The sequence below is a fragment of the Manis javanica genome, chromosome 12 (assembly GCF_040802235.1).
Source record: "Manis javanica isolate MJ-LG chromosome 12, MJ_LKY, whole genome shotgun sequence".
In the NCBI taxonomy this organism is placed as follows: Eukaryota; Metazoa; Chordata; class Mammalia; order Pholidota; family Manidae; genus Manis; species Manis javanica.
The window spans coordinates 6,953,958-6,974,069 of NC_133167.1; the positions used below are offsets into that span (position 1 = coordinate 6,953,958).

A 20,112-nucleotide genomic window follows, 5' to 3' on the forward strand; every position below is an offset into this window, starting at 1 on the left:
GAAGCGGGAAGCTGAGAGCACCCACATCAGATGGCCCCAACCATGGGGTCAGCTAGACAGCAAAGAATGAGGGACCGGGTGGGGCTCAAGGGCATGAAGAAAGTGGACAAGCTGAGATGAAGGCTGTGGGGGAATGTGATTCATGAGCACGGAAAAGCCAGATGTGCTGAGTGGCAGAGGAGGCTTGGGAGAAGGGAGGTGCTCCAGTCAGCAGCACAGCCTTCCAGCCCGGGCTTGCAGACATTCCCCCACTCCAACTCCCCTCCTCACCAGCCAAAGCATTCTATTCACAATGCTTCCCAAAAAAGGCCCTGTGAAGGATCCAGCTGGTCCCAGAGGGGAGAGGAGAGAGCCCAGCCCAGAGGGGGCCACGCCACATAGCCTCTGTGGAACACAGCTTCTGCCCCGAAAGGCCAGCAAGACCCCTCGGGTACCCTCACCTGCCTCTGAAGAAAGAATCAATATTCTTAGAGGGCAGCCATGGAGCACAGGAAGAAAATGGTAGGCACTATTCACACTTTTCTTTGATTCACTGCAAACAGTCTTATCATAAAGAGTCTTGGATCTGTAATATCAGACTTTTCTTTCACAAAAATTCTCAAATTATACTTTCTAGATTTTTCCAAGAACCACTTCTATCCAGAAATACAAGAGATTCAAATACTGTGCTCATTACTTTTCTGCTGCGGCCAGCAGGTCCTGAATTTGGCTGTCAGAAGTGTCTGTGTACACACTCAACACAAGAGAGACTGCAGAGCCAATTCAGTGTCACTGCATGCTCCCAGGGGGGAAGTAGTGCACGCAGGTCTCAAGAAGAGCCCCTTTCAAGGCCATCCCAAGCTTGTCCTTCTATCACGTCCACATTTCCTGCAAACTCCACACTGATGGAGTTGCTCCAACCTCCTCTAGAATGACAGGGCCATGACCTATTCGTTCTTGTGGTCACAAAGTTTTCCCCTGGAGAGTCAGCTTGTTTCCTTTCCTACATTTCATTCCAAACCCACTCAATCCTCCTTCTTCCGTGTCTACATTTGGTCTGACAGTCTGTCTTCAGTGTGCCAGAGGGCGGGGAATGTTCCTTCACCTCTACCCCACACTTCTCGTTTCACAGCCTCTACCATCAGTTTTGCCGATTCCCTCGGGCACCAGGTCAGAGGATATCCAGCCTCCTAGGGTCTGTTCTCGTTTCCTAGAGGCTGCAGGAAACTACTGCACACTTACACGGGGTAGCCAGCACACACAGGTCAGGGAGACTCAAGCCACCCTGACTGGGCATCTATTTTCACGTAAACTGGTGGGTCAAGAACTGCTTTAAGAATCTAGTAGAAGTACCAGGTCCTCTCCCCTGAAATATTCATGCACACAGTTTTGCATTGAGTTCCCTGAGATTCCTAGATACTTGCCACCCCAAGCTGGTTTATCTTGGGCACTGGTGCTCCCTCAGCTTGCTTCCTTGCCAGTCAGTGATGGATACCTACACTGCTGCACACACGAACCCTACCAAATCTGAGACCACAGTGTTGACGAGAAGCTTCCTACAGCTCTTTCATCTCCCCTTAACACCTGCATTCCAGAAAATGTGTGCCAGCCTTCCTTTTGAACATGCCAAGGGCTGAAGTGGAAGCTCTGAGTGGCCATCAGGAACATCCTGGCCCAGCAATGGTGGCCTCAGACAGCAGCGGAACCTACCCTGCTTTACCACAAGCCCGTGATTCTGGGAATCAATCATACCTGATACACAGAGAAACAAAATCCTGAGGCCAGGAAAACAGGCCTCTCAGCCTTACACGGAGAGAGGCAGCAGGAAAACAAACATCCAAGTGGGGGCAGAGGGGGTTCTGGGGTGGAATGCCTTACAGTACAGGAGGAAGGCCTCTCTGGATGCAACACCTCATTAATTTCCAATGTGGAAACTGTGTTCACATCAACGCCTGGTCTGTAACCAGCGCCAGTGGCAGAAGACAAAAGGACAAAGAGTTTTTCATGGAGAAAGTAAAAAAGCCACAAGGCGCTTCATCAACAAAACCCTTCAGAAAGAAGATCGTGTCCTTCCTCTTTCCTTTGCTTAGTTACAGGATTTGGAGCACTCCCTTCTGCAGGAATCAAGTGTCCCGCACAGGGTCTAGGACGCCGCTGAAACAGTGTGCCAACACGGACTGAAGGCATAAGGCTGGGAGGACTCTGGTGAGGAGGGAGTAAATAATGCAGACCTTAGGACAAACTTCCGGGTACCAGGTAAGACCAGAAAAGCAGAGCAGTTCAGAGCATCTGGCCCCGTTCAGTGGCAGAGCAGTCACACCACTGCCTTTTAAAATCTCTGTGATGCATCTGGGAGGAGTGCAATTCAGCCCATTTTACAGGTAAGAAAACAGGCAGAGGGTTTGTGAAAAGTCACACAAACTCCTAAGTGGCAGCCAGGATCAGATTCGTGTCTAAAGCCTTAAGACTCAAAATCTGGCATTATTTTTATTGAAGTACACCTCAAAAAAATCTCAACTTTCTATATCTTACAGATACAAAATTGTGAGGAAACCATCCCTTGCAAACTCTTCATTTTTATTCAAATGTACCTTAAATTTTATCATCTAAAAAATGTCAGTGCTCAAGAAATTTCTGGTCTAAAAAGCTGTTAATGGAGTTAAATTGTGATTTTAAGTAATTAGTTGTAAAATTACTTTTGCAGCAGCTCTGAGCTTCTGTATGTAAAATATTTGGTTAAAAAAACATACCAGGAAGAAAAACATTTTCCTCACTGGAACAAAATCAGGCTGTTGGGGCAGCCGTGGTGGAGTGGGGCACATTTGTGCCCCTCTTACACCTATGACCGTGAGGCAATCATCCCTGGGGAGGAGGGCACGGCGGTGAGAGGAGTCAGGGGGGCCAAGAACTAGGAGGGGCAGATAATGACATGCCTGTGATGGGAAGGCGCTAGCGACTGCAGTGGGCAGAGGCAGGGGTGGCAGCTGGCTGAGGAGTAAGCAGGGGTCTCCTCTGCTAGGCCCACTCCTCACACCAGGGCCACTGTGACTGGGGAACAGGCCACTTCTTAAAGAAGAACTGAGAGGCCCCTGGTAGGGTAACTAACAAGATGGAGACACCGTCAGCAACGCACTTCATTGCGCCCTGGCTATGGCCTCGCCTACTGTGTGGAGAGGCTCTGAGGCTGTGCTCGGCCCACACAGACAGCAGAGGGCTGCATGTCTGCCAGCCTGCTTTACTTTTCAGAAGGCTGTTTATGTGCTAGAACCTTCTGTAGGGCTTATATGCACAGATAACAAGCCTAGCCACGTAAACTGTGCTCTGTTCTACTGTCTCAGGGCACCTGCCATCAGCCTCCATGGCTGACCCCTGCACTGCAGTTGGGTCCCTTCCCATCTTGCCCTGGAGGCAGTGGTCTAAAATGCTGAGCCTCGGAGGAAGGAAATGAGGAAATTTCCTCAGGTGTTTGCCTGTGAACCTAGGAACTGGCAGGAATGTAGATGAGCCTAAAGGCCCAGATGTGATTAGGAGGTAAGAATTCCATTCCTAGGAGAGAGGCTGAGGGCACCCTGCCTGAGCAGTCCTTGAGAAGTGCTCCTTGTAAGGACACACGGCAGTGGAGGGAGCAGGAGGTGGTGGTGGGAGCCTCAGGCTGGCGAGAGCAAGTCTGAAGTGGGGGAGACGGAGGCAAGTGTAGGGGAGCAGCAGAGGGTGTCTTCCCAGGCCTGTGTTTCGGGCAGACCTGGGAGCCACAAACCACAGCTCCCAAAAGCCAGTGAGCCTAACTCGGCCTTAGCCTTTCGACAAGACCATCTCTCAACCCAGTTAAGCCATCTCTAAAAAAAAATCCAAAAACAAAAAACAGAGGTTCATCCTTTTAAAGACATGCAGCAAGCAACCTGGTATGTTGTTTATAACCTTGGGACCCAAGTCCTTAGCTTTCAATCAAAATCCACTATTAGTAACATCAAAATGCAGGAGAAAACCTGATTAAAAATAATTTTTAGCTCTTTGCTTGACAGTATTATAAATACATTTAAAAAATTTCTTGAAAATATTTTATTTTGAATTATTTTCATTCTAAGGATTCACAGCAAAATCCATGCTCAGACTACAGTTTGGTCTGTTGTTCCCTGAAGCGGCCTGAGGTAAGCCTGGGACTGTCTTGCTCTGACATTCGCAGACTGGGACCCAAGGGACCAAGAACACAGCAAAGGCTCCCAAATACTCCTCTGGTCCCAGGTTGTCTCTGCAAGTCTGAAATTAAACAATTCTGCCTTGCCTCTGCTAAGGACTAAAGATTGCTATTCCGGGAACTTTTCTATTATCATCAGAATCAGCCTTTGAAGTATTGTCTCTCCCGGGAGCTGCTTGGGCAAGATTTCCACGGCCATGTCCGAGGATGAAACACCAAACCTAAGGCGGCGTTTCTTTACCATCTACCGAAGCCCCGAGTCACACACACAACACTACGTGTGAGCCTCGGCTCTGTGAGCTTGCTGCAGACACCATGGGGACCCAGGAAGAGCGCAGCAGTTTATTTCTTAGATGTTAGAGGGCTCCCACGGTGGCAGCTGGGGCGGCAGCAGCAGGGTGAGCATGGAACAGCAACGGGGCGCGGGGCTTCCTGGGGCGGCAGGCAGCAACCTTGCTGGCTCATGCGGCTCGCGCCTTACGAAGCCCTCCCCAGCGCCCGGGCTGTGGCTCAGGAGGGCTGAGAGGGGGCTGGAGATAACACCTGCCTTGCGAGGGGAACCATTCTAATGAAGCAGACCATAGAAGCAAAAAACTGTGAAAACAAATAAGCAATTCACTTACATCATTTTTTGAACATGTTGGGGTACATTCTGAGCATCTTTGAGCACTGGGCTGGGTGTGGGGGAGATAAAAAAAATTAAGAATGGGCTCTGTTTGCAAGGATGTTAACATCAAGGAGGACAAGAGCTCTGTGCACCAGTGGCTCGATAATGCAGATGCTGGAGGGACAGTGGGGGAGGAGGGATGGGAAAATGGATTTGGGGTGTGGGAGGGTTCCCCACCCAAGCACCTTCTCAGCCCACCTTCCCAGACTCCAGCAGGGGCCCCACTCTTCAGCCCCTCCAGGCCGGTGGAGTTGGTGGTCCTCTGCATTGGGAGCTGGTCTCCCACCTGGGGTTTGGGTCTCGAGCTCCCCGCTTCCTTTGTAACCTGGCTCCAAAAATCTGTTCCTTGTTTCCTCATCTTCAACATCCCCTTTTCTACTTGCTTTCCCACGCAGCCTACAAACGTACTCCAGTATCTCTCATCTGCCTATTAAAATAGAAATAAAGCCTCAAAATAATTTTTCTTTTCTGTTTTTACAATGGTAATATGTATTTATCACTGAAAACTTAGAAAATACAGATGGAAAAAGGAGAAGGGAAAAAAATCAGGAGATAGCTACTACTCCGTTTTGGTGCATATTTAACACCTTGTATGGTGTTGGAACAGAGCCAATATTCCATGAGTATTAACCAAATGAATGAATGAAGGGCTCATAACAGTTTCATGGAAGAGGTGGCATGTTAGCTGGATCTCAAAGCATACGTAGGTTTCATGCTGGTAGAGATGAGGGGAAGGACATTCTAGGCAGAGGAAAAAGCATATGCCAAGTGTCAGAAATGTGGCAATTCCACACCAGGCCAAACAATTCCATATCAGGCATCAAGAGTAGAAGCTGAGAGAACTGAGGATAGTGGCAGATGGTCATGTAATGGGGGAGGAGTTGGTAGAGGTCTTTGCATGTCAGGCTCTGGAGACTGGACTGTTGTGGATAATCTCAACCCTTTGTGGATAGTCATGCTGTAAGAAGACGTTGAGCTACAGTGTGATAGCAACAGACTCAGCTTCTAGAAAGTCATCTAACACCACTGGAGAAACAGAGTGGAGAGACCATGAGTCTCTCCCAACCACCCTGGGAAGGATGGCAGGGGCTTGAGTGGGGCCAGTGACTGTGTTAACAGAAAAGAGACGACTGATTAGAGACACTTTAAAAAGTAGAAGCGTTAGCACTCAGCACTGCTCAGACATGGCAGATGTGAAGCAGGCTAGAGACAGATCTGAGTGGCTCGGAGGAAGATGATGTCATTAAAAGATCTAGAGAACACAGGGTTGAAGCTCAGGCTGGAACAGGAGCACGTTTTACTGCATCGAGAGGCAAGGGTGAGGAAAGGCAGAAAGTAATTCTGACTCTGAAGTGGGCACTTCTGTAGATCAAGCTGGCTGGTCACTCTGGTTTCCAAGAACTGAAGGTCGTCTCGGGAAAGGGAAGATCTTGGAGAAAAGAGGAGTGGAAGGAAGGCAGTTGAAGGCTGGAGCCAAGAATAGACGTTTAAAGGGCCGCATGGCAGCACCTAAAAGGATTCCCAGGTAGCACCGCAGGCTCAGCTGAAAACAAGATAACCCAAGCGTGCACATACCAGAGTTCTCCCACAAAGTCCAGCGCTCAGAATGGGCTATGTTAGGCAGGTCCTGGAAAGATTTTCCTAGAGCTACAAGGAACAAGCAGACACTTGACGGATGTTCTGAGACAGTGGCCAGGAAGGTCTGACCTCCATTAAAGTCAGGTCGTGGAAGCTGAGGTGGGAGCTCAGTTACATGACCCAAGCTGGATATGCCCAGTGAGCCAAGATGTTCCAAGAAATGAGGAGAGATGACTCTGTAGTCCCTGTATTTCTGGCAGAGAAGACAGAGAGAAATGGACAGGAAAATCCCATTGTTCATAAAGACTTTAGATTTTATTCTGAATGAGACTGGAGTGATCTAAAACAGGAGAGACAAGGCCTAATTTCTGATTTAGAAGGATCAGTCTGACTACTGTGTAGAGAGAAGATGAAGGGGGGTAGGAGTAGAAGCTAGAGCAGTTAGGAGGCCACTGCAGTCCAGGCAGGGGATGGTACTCGGACCCAGGTGACAGTGCTGATAGTGGCAAGGAAGAGGGCAGGCTCTGGAGGCAGTCAGAAGGCAGAGCTGAGGTTATTGACTGTGGACTGGATGTGGGGGTGAGAGAAAGACCAAAGCCAATAATGACCCCGTGGTTCTGGCCCATGTGAACAGCTGAGATGAGGCTGCCACTGACTGAGGTTGAAATGGGCAACTTCAAACCAAGTACACGCTCACACTCTACCTGAGCGAGACAGTATGTGGCAGGGATGCTGCAAGGAATGCAAGCTGGGGATACCTCCTGTGACTGTGAAACCCTCCCTTTATTATTCTGATCTTTGACCCTGAAATTTTATGGTTCTAAGAGTTATCAAGTCAGATTCACTGCTTGTGACTTCTTTAAAATGTTTTTACAAAGGTGACTTCGAATTAAGATGCTTCTGATGAGTGGAGTGCATAGATGTGGTCTCTGTTCTGCAGGGCTTTAGCCCCACGTGAGACAGAAGTGCCAAGGTGTTCAGGAGATAAGAAGGTCACTGGACTGACGTGGTCAAGTAGATTTCATGGTACTAGAGCTGGAGCTTATAAAGCACAAGACTTAGTTGGGTTTGTCTTCCTTATGACAATATTTAAACACAAATGTCTAGATCAGAGGACAATGCTCTCACTATCAATATGTGGGAAATATACCAAAAATAGATCTTCAGAGTCTGTGATTTAAAAATCTGAGCACTGCCTTCATGAAAGCATATATGACCAAGATTTTCTTGTGAATATTAAAAAAATCTAGTGTTTAAAGAAAGTTGAAATAGCCTTTCTATAGCTGACCATGCCTGCTCCAGAAAGTGAAACATTCCAGTAGACTAAGGGAAATACAAAATGTTCTTCACTCTAACCCCAGGTGAGACTGGTGGCCAAGCGTGGTAGTACGGCATGATGCCGGTGGCCCTGCTCTGGCTTTTTCTAAGTCCAAGCCCTATGCCAAGAGAAATCACCACCACACACTTCCAGCCCAGGTGTTAGCCGCCTTTCTCCTCAGTCATCTGGTTCTTGATGCCGAGCCATCTCCCTCCTTGTTGGCCTTCTCTGGCTCCCTGGCCCTCTCACCTGCCTCCCACCACCCCTGGCTTAACTCAGGCTTTCCATGCCCGTGTCTGGAACAAGCACCATCCCTTGGACTTGAGTCTGGGATCTGACCTCTCAGTTCATGCATCTTGACTTATGAGTGAGAAATATTCATGTGTCGCTGTATCCCAGGACTAATCTACCAACCAGGTCCGCCCCTCCCCACCATGCGGTCTCCTGGTCTGGGTAGGTGTGGTTAGTGGGTCTTGTTCCACAACTGTCCCTAGTCCAAATCCTCACACTTCCTATTTGGCTTGGTTTGAAGGAGGCCCGGCCTCCCCTCTTGGCCCTGAGTCCACTTCACACCTGCTCTCCAGCCCCCTCTTGCCAGAAGGCTTGGTCACCAGACACTGCCTCCAACAGGAACCCTAAAGACCAACTGAGTTTTTAGAGTTTGCCTCTTTCTAGTGCTTCTTTTATGACCCTCATATTTTAGAAGCTCATTAGATTAGGCAGCTTTTTATTTCTTGGGTCCGACCCTGGCAGGCACAATTCAGATTCAAAGTTCTTTTCTGTTGACCCAAGTTAGTTTTCTTCTATGGGCTTTTATTTTCTATTTAGCTAAACTTTCGCAAAGATAAACATTCATAAAAATAGAAAGGTAATACATGTTTTAAAAAATATGAGAAAATACAAAAAAAGTAGAAAAAATTACTCACAGTCTTAACTAACCAAATACAACCACTATTGGCATTCTATTTTATTTCCTTCTGGTCTTTTTCCATTCATTTTTTCCCCATGCATGTTCCCACCCCCACCAAAATATGATTGCTGGCATACTGTCTTTACAATTCCTTCTTTGTATTTCAAATATTATTTGCTTCTTGACTATTAAAAAGGAACTTATTGTCAGATATTAGGAGTTGTAAAAACCAAATGTAATGTGTATAACTTGTTTTGATTCTAGTTTGGACAAATCAGTTGGAGACAATTTGGGAAATATAATTATGAACTGGGCTTTGGATGACACCATGGCATTATGATTGTTAGGTGTGCTAACAGCATTGTGGTTATGTAAGAAAATGTCCAAGTTTTTTAGAGTCACATACTTCAGTGATTGTATGTATCAGTGAAATGACATGGTATCTATGGTTTGTTTTAAAATACTTTAGCAAAGAAAAGATTGATGGTGGTTTAATCTGGGGGATAGAGATGGTGGTTTATTATGTTATTTTCTTCATTTTCATGTATGTTTGAAGTTTTCCAAAACAAATATTACAAAATTAAAGTATCCATAGTTTAAACAGTCAAATAGTTTCAAGGCTTGTTATGAAACAAAGCAGCATGCTATCCCTCTCCCTCTTCTAACTTCCCCAAAGGTAACCACTTTCACCTCTTCTAGCAGATTATTTTGATATTTACTTTCATATTTCTAAATAACCTGTTTGATTGGCACTTCTCAATTTTTCAGTTTTAGGCATTATTTACAGACTTTTCTCTGGAGAAGATGAGGATTTATTTTTCTTTCCACATATATTCCCCTCCCCTAATCAAACCTACATAACTGTTTCAGGCCCTCATCCTCTAATAAAATTACATCACAACTGACAGAACTGAGTATATGGTTATATAAATACCAAGTTTTCTTTCCTGCACAACTTTAAATTTTCACTGAAATTAATAACTCTCATTTTAATTTTCTCAGTTTTTCTGTATACTATGTATATTAATCCATCCTAAATTTCCCACCAGTTGTCTAAAACAGTGTTTTTTTTTTCCTAATAATCTTTCCACCTTCACCTCTTTCACCCATTCTCCTACTTTCCTCCCCTGTGGCAACCACAAGTCTCTTCTCTGTGTCTGAGTTTGTTTGTGTTTTGATTGTTCATTTTTAAAAATACCATATATAAGAGAAATCATATGGTATTTGTCTTTGTCTGACTGACTTATTTCACTTAAATATTACCCTCTAGTATCTGTCCATGTTGTTGCAAATGGCAAGATTTCATTCTTTTTTATGAATGAGTAATATTCCACTGTATATATGTACCATATGTTTTTTATTCATCTATTGATGGACATTTAAGTTGTTTCTGTATTTTGGCTGTTGTAAATAATGTTGCAGTAAACATAGGGGTGCACATATCTTTTCAAATTAATGATTTTGTTTACTTAGGGTAAATTCCCAGAAGTGGAATTGCTGGGTCATACAGTATTTCAATTTTTAGTTTTTTGAGAAACCTCCATACTGCCTTCCATAGTGCCTACACCAGTTTACAATCCCACTAACAGTATATGAGGGTCTGCTTTTCTCCATATCCTTGCCAACACTTGTTATTTCTTTTTTTGTTCATATTTGTTGATACTCTTGATTGGTATGAGGTAATATTGTGTTTTTTATTTGCATTTCCCTGATGATTAGTGCTGTGGAGCATCTTTTCATGTGTCTGTTGGCCATCTATGTCTTCTATGGAAAACATATTTATTCGGGTCTTCTCCCCATTTTTTGGTTGGATTATTTGTTTTTTCGTTGTTGAGTTGTATGAGTTCTTTATCTATTTTTTACATTAAACCCCTTATTGGATATATCATTTGCAAATATCTTCTTTCATACAGTAGGTGGCCTTTTCATTTTGTTGATGGTTTCTTTTGCTATGCAGGAGCTTTTTAGTTTGATGTAGTCCCACTTGTTTATTTTTGCTTTTGTTTCCCTTGTCTGGAGAGACATAGCCAGGAAAAAATAACTAATGCCAACATTCAAGAGTATACTGTACTTTCTTAAAGGAGTTTTATGGTTTCAGGTTTTATATTTAAATCTTTTGTCGATTTTGAGTTTATTTTTGTATATGATATACTACAGTATCCAGTTTCATCTTTTTGCATGTAATCGTCTAGTTTTCCCATCACCATTTATTGAAGAGATTGTCTTTGCCCATTCTTGCCTCCTTTGTCATAGATTAACTGACCTTATAAGCATAGGTTTATTTCTGGGCTCTCTATTCTGTTCCATTGATCTATAGGTCTGGTCTTGTGCCAGTACCATACTGTTTTGATAACTGCAGCTTTTCAGTATAGTTTGAAACCAAGGAGTGTGGTACCCTCAGCTTTGTTCTTCTTTTTTGTTTTTCTTTTGCTATTATTAATGTACAATAAAACAGTGGTTCTTGAAGTATGGTCTGTGGGCTCCTGGATGGTCCTTGAGACCCTTTCAGGGGCCCATGAGGTCAAAACCATTTTCATAATAACACTAAGATATTATTTGCCCTTTCTGTGTGCTGACATTTACACCGATGGTACCAAAGCACTGGGCAGGGGTGGGGTGGGGAACTGCTGTGGCCTTGGCATGAATCAGGCAGTGGTGACAAACAGTGCCAATGGTCAGGGTGTTCCTCATCACCTCACAAGCACAGGAAGAAAAAAAAAAGCTAGTTCACCTCAGTGTGTCCTTGATGAAGCAGTAAAAGTAATTGACTTTATTTTGTCTCAAACCTTGAGTACTGTCCTTTTCACTTATGCTATGTGCTGCAGCATGATGGTTATCTTGAGGAAAATCATTCATATAACTGAATTGTAAGCTGAACTGATTGCTTTAGGGAACACCATTTTTATATGAAGGAACAGCTAATACAAACTATGGTTGTTTGGCACTTTAAGGAAAACAACTGACATTATTTACTGCTAGTGATAAAACTCAAGCTTTCACAAAATTAGAATTTTGGAAACCTTGTATGATACATGTTTCCTAACAAAGACTTGTCTAAGCTTGATAGTGATATTAATAAATGTGGTATTTTGATAGCTTATCATGAAATGTGTTCACATTTAGAAGACTGGCATAATGAGCCAATATTTTCTAAATGATCTAAATTTCTAAATACATGATAAAAAATCATTGCATGGGTGAAAAATTCAAAGTATAAGGTAGACCAATAGATCATAGTGTAACCCAATAAAAAACATTGAATTGGTATTGTATAGTCTGCTAGAGCTGCCATAACAAAATACCACAGGCCTGGGGGCTTAAATACCAGATATTTATTCCTCACAGTTCTGGAGGCTGGGAAGTTCAAGATCAAGGTGCTGGCCAATTTTGTTCCTGGTGCGAGTTGTTTCCCTGGCTTGCAGATGGTTACTTTCTCACTGTGTCTTCACATGGTAAAGAGAGAGAGCAAGCTCTCTGATCTCTTCTCGTAAGGACATCAATCCTATCAGATCAGGGCCCCATCCTTACAATCTCATTTAACCTTAATTATCTCCTTAGAATCCTTATCTCTAAATACAGTCACACAGGGGGATCAGGGCTTCAACACACAAATTTGTTGAGGGACACAATTCACTCTATAGCAAATACGGTTTCAGATTCTAGATTGCAACTAACTAAAAAAGCTATCCAAATCTGATGGAGTATAAGGATGAATATATGCATTATCTGGAAAAGCTACTAAAATACTCCTTTCTTTTCTAACTTACATCTCTGTCAGAAGCTGGATTTCTTTCCAATGCTTCAACCAAAATAACTTTTTCCAACAGATAAAGAGAAGCACAGAGAGGAACCAGTTTAACGTCTTCTCTAGAACAGATGGGAAAGAGATTTTTAAAAATGTAGAACAAGATTCTCTCCTAATTCTGTTTTAGAAAATATTTTTCACAAAACATTTATGTTAACATACAATGAATTGGTTTATGATTATTTTAAGTGACATAAGGAAATGTTTGAAATTCTTATCAGTTCTAATTTCTAATAGGGTAAACAGTAGTAATCCACATACACACAAGCTCTGAGGTCCTCAATAATTTTTTAGGGTAACAGGTCCTGAGATTAAAAAGTTTGATAACTGCTAGTCTCAAGAAATTCAGACACACTGATGGTTTAACTCTTTCATTTTCTCAAAGACATCTCTCCTCAGACTCGGGCCAGCCGCGACCTGGGTCAGCTGCCTCCTATTTCCCATATGGAGCTGGTTCCCTAGGAACTTTCTTCACCATCATCTAGGTTAGGTATCAGCAAATTATGGCTTGTGGGCCAAACCCAGCCTGCTACCTGTTTTTAAGTAAAGTTTTACTAGAACACAGCCATACTCATTCATTTATATATCACCTTTTTTCATGCTACAGTGGCAGAGTTGAGTAGCTACAACAGAGACCGAATGGCCTATAAAGCCAAAAATATTCACTATCTGGTCGGTCCTTTGTTGGACCTTGTTGGACCAAAGGAAAAGGACCTTTGTGTGATCTAGGTGATTGTTACACTTCTTTCCAAGGCTTGTTAATTTGTTTCCTGAATCCTATGTCTTCCTCCTTCCTGATTTACTCCTTCGTTTTGGTGAAGCACGTCTTCTGGTAGCTTCCTGAGAAAGGGTGTATGAAAGGTACTTTTTTTTCTGAGAACTTGCATGTCTGAAAATGTCCTTTCCTACTCTCACAATTTATTAATAGCTTAACTGGATACAGAATTTTAGCACAGAAACCATAGTCTTTCAGAAATTAGGAAGCTTTGCTTCATTGTCATCTAACTTCTAGGGGTTATGATAGAAAAGTCTACTGTACATGGCCCCTTTTTTCTTTTTCCTCCTTAGAAGCCTATATGATCTTTTCTTTGTCCTTGGTGTTCTGAAATTTTATGAAGATGTGGCTCGGAGATGGTAAGTCTCTACCATTGCACTGGGCACTGGGCTCTTTCAATCTGGAAAGTCACATCCTCCAGAAAAGGGGCATTTCCTTGAAATTATTTTGTTGACTATTTCTTCCCCCTGTTTTCTTTGCTGTTCATTAAACAGATATTGGATATCTTGGACTGGTCGACTGGTCTTCTAACTTTCTTATCTTTTCTATCCTTTTCCAGGACAATTCCTCAAACTTTATCTTATAACCAGAATCTTGAGTTTTCTTCATCTCTTCTACCACATTGTAAATTTCTAAGACTTCTTTTTTTCCCTCCTCTGAATGTTTCTTTTTTAAAGTATCTAGATCTTGTGATATATTCCCCTTTAAAAAAAATTCTCTGAGGATATAAATGATAGTTTCTTTTCCCTGTACAGTCTGTTTTGTCCTACTTGCTTTTTTATGTTTATAGCTTTGGTTTTCCTATTTCACATCAGAGGCTTTCCTCTTGGTTGTCTCTCCACACACCAAAGTGAAATACTAAAAGGCTGAGTTTTAGTGAAAGCCTAAAAAGCTCTACTTTTGTGGTGGAGTCTATTAAGCTTTACTGTAGGAAGATACAACTGGGCTGTTGGTTGGGAAACCCTTGAAGTTATTTCCTTTAAATTTTCTTTATGCTCAGATTCCTCAGAGAAAGACTTTCCCATCTCCTGACTCAAGGGTATAGGCTTGGCAACTAGACTTCTGGGGTTGGCTGGAAAAGCAAGCCGGGACTCCCGACATTTGGTCTGCCAGCAGCGTTCACTCAGCCGCTGCCATCAAGTGTGCTCAGTGTCCTAGTTCACACATCCTTTACTTGATCCTGTCCAGAGAATACATTTTTGATCTTCTAAGTTATGGAAGGGGCAGTCTTTTAAGATGAACTTTCAACCAATATAGTCTCCTCTTTGCCCACTTCTCCCCACTAAGAGTTACCTGGTGCTGTCATTTCTGAATTTCTTTAGGGTTCTGCTTTGTAAAATTGGGTTGTTTCTTGGCTTTCTTTACTGCTGTCTCAGGCACCAGCTCTCTGGGACCGCTAAGTCAGTCCCACGCATCCGCTTCCCGGCTCCCAAACCTTTGTTGCTGTTGTCTCTGCTCCCGTTCTCTCGTCCTTGTGGGTTTATGTCTTTAAAAAAATCTCTTCACTGTTGTTTTAGTGAGGTTTTGGGAAGGAATGAAAGTAAATGTGGGTATTTGATTCTCCATCTTTATTTGGAATCTCTTTATAATTAAATTTTTTTTTTTTACTTCTATTTAATACTACAGCATAAACATTTCCCCTATTCTTATATGGTCTGTTACAGCTTTAATAACTGCATCTCATTCCACTGAGTTGTTGCCATTACTGAATTGTTCCCTATGTTTGGATGTCTAGAGTTGTTTCTGGGGAGGAGGGGACAAGCTTTTCCGGAGTCGCCTCCATTTACCTAGGAACAACCTGTTGACATTTGTTGACATTTTCCTCTCACTCTCAGCTCCTGGTTTCATTTCTGCCTTGTATCCTGACTATGGCACTACCTTGTGCAAATTTAATTCATCTTTAAACTGCCAGGTCATCCTGCAAATGATGCAGCCCTATTCCTTCTAAAATGTCAGTTTTCTCATGACACTTTGGAGGAACCCTAATGTCTAGACTTCATTTGTGACAGGCATTTGTGGTACCCACAGTTTGATTCTGTCCCACCTACCCAAACTTATCACCCTCCCTGAGATGTCCCCCTTCTGACAGGGCCTGCTTTCCTAACCACAGTGCAAGCTGCCCCCTCCTGCGGCTGCCAATCCATCCTCACCTTCATTTCGACCTTATCTCCTGCACTAAGCCTCCCCCACATGACTTTGCTGACCATTTCTTCCTTCACCCAATAATGATAAGAAACTAGTAACTGTTTTCTAACTGCTTAGGGTCAGTCTTGCCTTTTAAATGGACTGATGGCTCTTCAGAGGCAGAGGCTCTTTTTTTTTTTTTCATTATATATAATTTTTATTGTTATTTTTTTATTAAGGTATCATTGATATACAATCACACGAAGGTTTTACAGGAAACATTGTGCTTACTCATTCACCCTTATTATCAACTCCCTCCCCACCCCACTGCAGTCACTGTCCATCAGCGTAGTAAGATATAATTGAGTCGCTACTTGTCTTCTCTGTGCTATATTGCAGAGGCAGAGGCTCTTGTATGTTCTGTATGGCAGCTGCCCCTATACTGGCCCCATCCAACCACCATGGACTCCAGCCCAGTGCCAGGCACACAGTGGGTGCTTAACAGGGACTCAATGGAATGGACATGCATGTATGTTGTTACCTTGCCCTCTGGAGTCAGCGTCCAGATCACAGAGAAAGTCAGTTTGTCTGTCATGGGATTGAGACTGCACAGCTCCTCACACAGCAGCCTGGGAAGCATGGGGATTACCTGCAAAGAGAACAGGCCATGAGCACTTCCTCCAATCCAAGGGAGTCGGCCTCAGGCTTAGAAGCAGCCCAGAGGGCAGGTTTGGGTGAACAGCTTGAGTTTTCAGAGTGAGCTGAAGATGGAGGCTACTCATTTCCCCAAAGACTCTGCAGAAAGAGCACACAGTCTGATACCCTTCCATGGGCCTCGAGAGTCAACTGGGAATGTGAACTGGAAAAGTGAGAAGAGCACATAACAAAGGGGAAAATATACATTATAGCAATGAAAAAATAACTACATTTTACAATACAGTTGATCCTTGAACAATGTGGGGCATTAGGAGTGCTGATTACCATGCATAACCTTTGACTTCCTCAAAATTAATAGTCTACTGTTGACCAGAAGCCTTAGTAATAACATAAACAGTTGACTTAAACATTTGGCGTAAGTGTTAGATATCTATATTCCCACAATAAAGTAATCTAGAGAAAAGAAAATGTTTTTCAAATTGTGGCAAATCTCCAAAACTTTCCACAGAATTTATTGAAAAACATCCTCATATAAGGGGGTCCATGCAGTTCAAACCTGTGTTGTTCAAGGGTCAACTGTATACTAAAACCGAAGCTCTAGACTCAAGAATGACTTATATTTTTGGATATAATTTCATTTCAACTACATACTTAAGAACCAAAGATCTTATAGTTAAGTCTTCAATTAATTTTGAGTTAATTTTTGTGCAGGGTGTAAGCTAAGGGTCCAGTTTCATTCTTTTACATGTGGATGTCAGTTTTTCCAGCAACATTTATTGAAGAGACTGTACCTGCCCCTTTGTGTGTTCTGGCACCCTTGTGAAAGATTTGTCAACCATATATACATGGGTTTATTTTTGGGCTGTCCATTCTGTTCATTGGTTGATGTGTCTGTTTTTATGCTAGTAGCATACTGTTTTGATATTGTAGCTTTTTAATAAATAGAGTTTGAAATCAAAAGTATGATGCCTCCAGCTCTGCCCTTCTTTCTCAAGGTTGCTTTGGCTATTCAGCGTCTTTTGTGGTCCCATATGTTTTTTAAGATAGTTTTCCTATTTTTGTGAAAAATGCTATTGGAATTTTGATAAGGATTACATTGAATGTGTAGATCACTTGGGGTAGTATAGACATATGAACAACATTAATTTTTCCAATCAAAGAACACAAGATATCTTTCCACTTATTTGTATCTTCACCAATTTCTTTCAACAATATTTTATAGTTTTTAGTGTATGGGTCTTTTACCTCTTTGGTTACATTTAGTCCTAAGTATTTTATTATTTTTGATGCTATTGCAAGTGGGATTGTTTTCTTAAATTCTGTATCACCTCACATCTATTAGGATGGCTATTATCAAAAAGAAAAGAGATAAATGTTGATGAGGATGTGAAAAAAAGGGGAATCCTTGTACATTATTGGGGAAATGTAAGTTGGTATAGACATTGTGGGAAACAGTATGGAGGTACCTCAAAAAATTAAAAAAGAACTATCATACGATCCAGGAATGCCACTTCTGGGTATTCATCTGAAGGAAATGGAATCACTACTTTAAAGAGATATATGCATTCCCATGTTCACTGCAGTATATTCACAATAGCCAAAACAATTTAAGTGTCTACTGATGGATCAATGGAATATTATTCATCCATAAAAAAGAGGACATCCTGCTGGGTCATTTCAAAGAGGGCTTGTGGGACCAAAACCAGGAGCTCTTAACGGTGTGACCAAATACTGAAGTTCTCCATAGGATGTAATAGCCACTAATGTAAGTGCTGTTTTCCTGAGGAGATACAAGATTTAGCCACTCATGTCTATATCCACAATTAAAGTCTAACCCATGCCTACTCTCTTTAGGGCTATTTTTATTGAAGATCACGCCTCACTTTGGAGAAGCAAAGGCAATTGGCAGTGGAAGGAACCACACCATACTAAATTCTTTAAAAATTTATTGACTTATGTTACCTATGTTACATAATAAAAACAACCCTTTACAGTTAAAAAAAAAAAAGGACATCCTGCCATTTTTGACAACACGGATGAACCTAGAGAACATCATGCTAAGTGAAGTACGCCAGAAAGAGAAATACAAATATTGTATTTTATCACTTGGGTGCGGAATTTTTTAAAAAGCTGATTTCATTGAAACAGAGGGTGGAATGGTGGTTCAGGGCCTCAGAGGGAGGGGGAAATAGGAAGATGTAGGTCAAACGGTCTATACTTTCAGTTGTGAGTAAGTCTGAGGAGCTAAGGCATAGCACGGTGACTCTAGTTAATAACAGAATTTTGTATGCTTGAAATTTGCTGAGAGTAAATCTTAAATGTTCTTACCACACACACACACACACACACACACACACACACACACACACACACAAATTAACTATGTGAGGTGAAGGATGTGTTAATTATCTTGATCTTGGCAATCATTTCACTATGTATATGTATACCAAACCATCATATTGTATACTTTAAATATATACAATTTTATTTGTCAATGATTTCTCAATAAAGCTGGGAAAAATAAAAGAACCCGAGAGATAATCTGTAAACTCATGACAGGGTTATCAAAGTAAAATTACTGAATCAATGCTTTAGTAACTGAAAATACCACAACTGATCAAATCACATGTTGGAACACTAAGTGAATACTCCAATAAAATATCACTGGATCACGCATCATGGAAAGATTCATAAATCTAAGCTCTCTAGATGGAATGCTATGGTCAACTAGTCCCTCATTTTACAGATGTTCCCTAAATCATTTCTTTCCTTTATTGATCGTTCTATCCCCATAATAAACTGATTCAGTGGTATACCCTCTTCAACTTCCTTTCAAATGATGACTTACAGTTATCCCATAATGTTGTTTTCTTTAAAATTTCAAAGATAAAATGAGTATCTCTATGTGGATCTCTTGGAGATACTTCAAACTCTTTCCTGCCTACCTTTAAATATATTTCTTCTCTGATATTTTTCTTGATTGATGGCATCATCATTCACCCCACCTCCCAAACTAAAAATGGCAGCATTAACAGCCATTTATTCAACACACTTCCTGTAGACCTACTTAATTTGTGGTGTTAAGCACAGGTAACCCTGTAACCCTGTGTGGAGTAATAGGAAGAGAGGCAACTAGGCACCAACTGTAGTAAAGTTATTTGTTAGTTTCTTTATCAGCAAAAACAAAACAAAACCCAGTGGTTTCTTGCTCTGTGTGAAGTGTCTGTAATTGTATTCTGTTTCAGTACAGTAAATAACCTCTGGTACGGAAAAGTAAATTCTAGAATGCATGACCCATACCGGTTACAAGTAATTAATAATTGTATGGCATTACTTGGTATTATTCTAAAGGATGCAGTATCTCTTTAACACCTAGGTAAAGTCTAATGACTACGTTCTGAGGATCTAAGAAAACTGCTGGTAACAGCTTCTATAAGACAAGCACTTTTGAAACTTTTTCTTGCTTTAGCTTTTGCACCATGTGTTCAGATGACACTATATTTTATTAACTTACTTAATGAGTATTAAAATGTGATCCAATAGTTGACATTTTCTTGCATGTATCAACTGTTTTACGAAATAATACATCTTCACCTTCATATACATATTATACAGAATGGAGAAAGTTCTAATACCATATTGTTTCATCACAGAAACTTTCGGTTTTGATCACGCATTATGACCTATAAACAATCAGGTCAAATATGAATATTCTTTTGATTTTTGTACTTGATTTATATGTTGATCCCACATTTCTCCCTTTATTATTATTATTATTTTTATTTTTAATAAAATGCTGAAGTGGTAGGTAGATGCAAGATAAAGGTAGAAAACATAGTTTAGTGCTGTAAGAGGGCAAATGTAGATGATCAGATGATCAGGTGTGTGCCTATGGACTAAGGCTAGACACGGGCAGCAAAACATCCACGGATGCAGAAGATTTCTCTCAAAGCAGGGGGGGTGAGGTTCTGAGCCTCACCTCTATTGATCCCCAAATTCTCACCTCATGGCCCCCCTGCGACTGTGCCTGTCATGACTGATTTTTAAAGATTTTTACATAATTTCAGCCTTTGAACGATGCTATTGACAGAACTGTGTGCCCCC

The 20,112-nt window shown here is 41.9% G+C and overlaps 1 protein-coding gene and 1 non-coding gene across 6 annotated transcripts in view; one reads left to right on the plus strand and one right to left on the minus strand.

The window, feature by feature from the left end:
* The window catches only part of DIS3L2 (DIS3 like 3'-5' exoribonuclease 2), a 369,779-nt gene that overhangs the window by 80,114 nt on the left and 269,553 nt on the right, over positions 1-20,112 (minus strand). For all 5 annotated transcript variants that reach the window (XR_012123461.1, XR_012123462.1, XM_073217986.1 and 2 more), the window contains one exon: positions 15,893-16,000. Coding sequence is in view for 3 of the 5 variants with exons in the window: in XM_073217986.1 (XP_073074087.1) it covers positions 15,893-16,000 (108 nt within the window). In the remaining 2 variants the exon portion in view is untranslated. The remainder of the gene's footprint in view (positions 1-15,892; positions 16,001-20,112) is intronic.
* Positions 17,678-17,804, plus strand: LOC118968232 (small nucleolar RNA SNORA25). Its single transcript, XR_005055789.1, has one exon. It is a non-coding gene; the product is annotated as a small nucleolar RNA SNORA25 (small nucleolar RNA).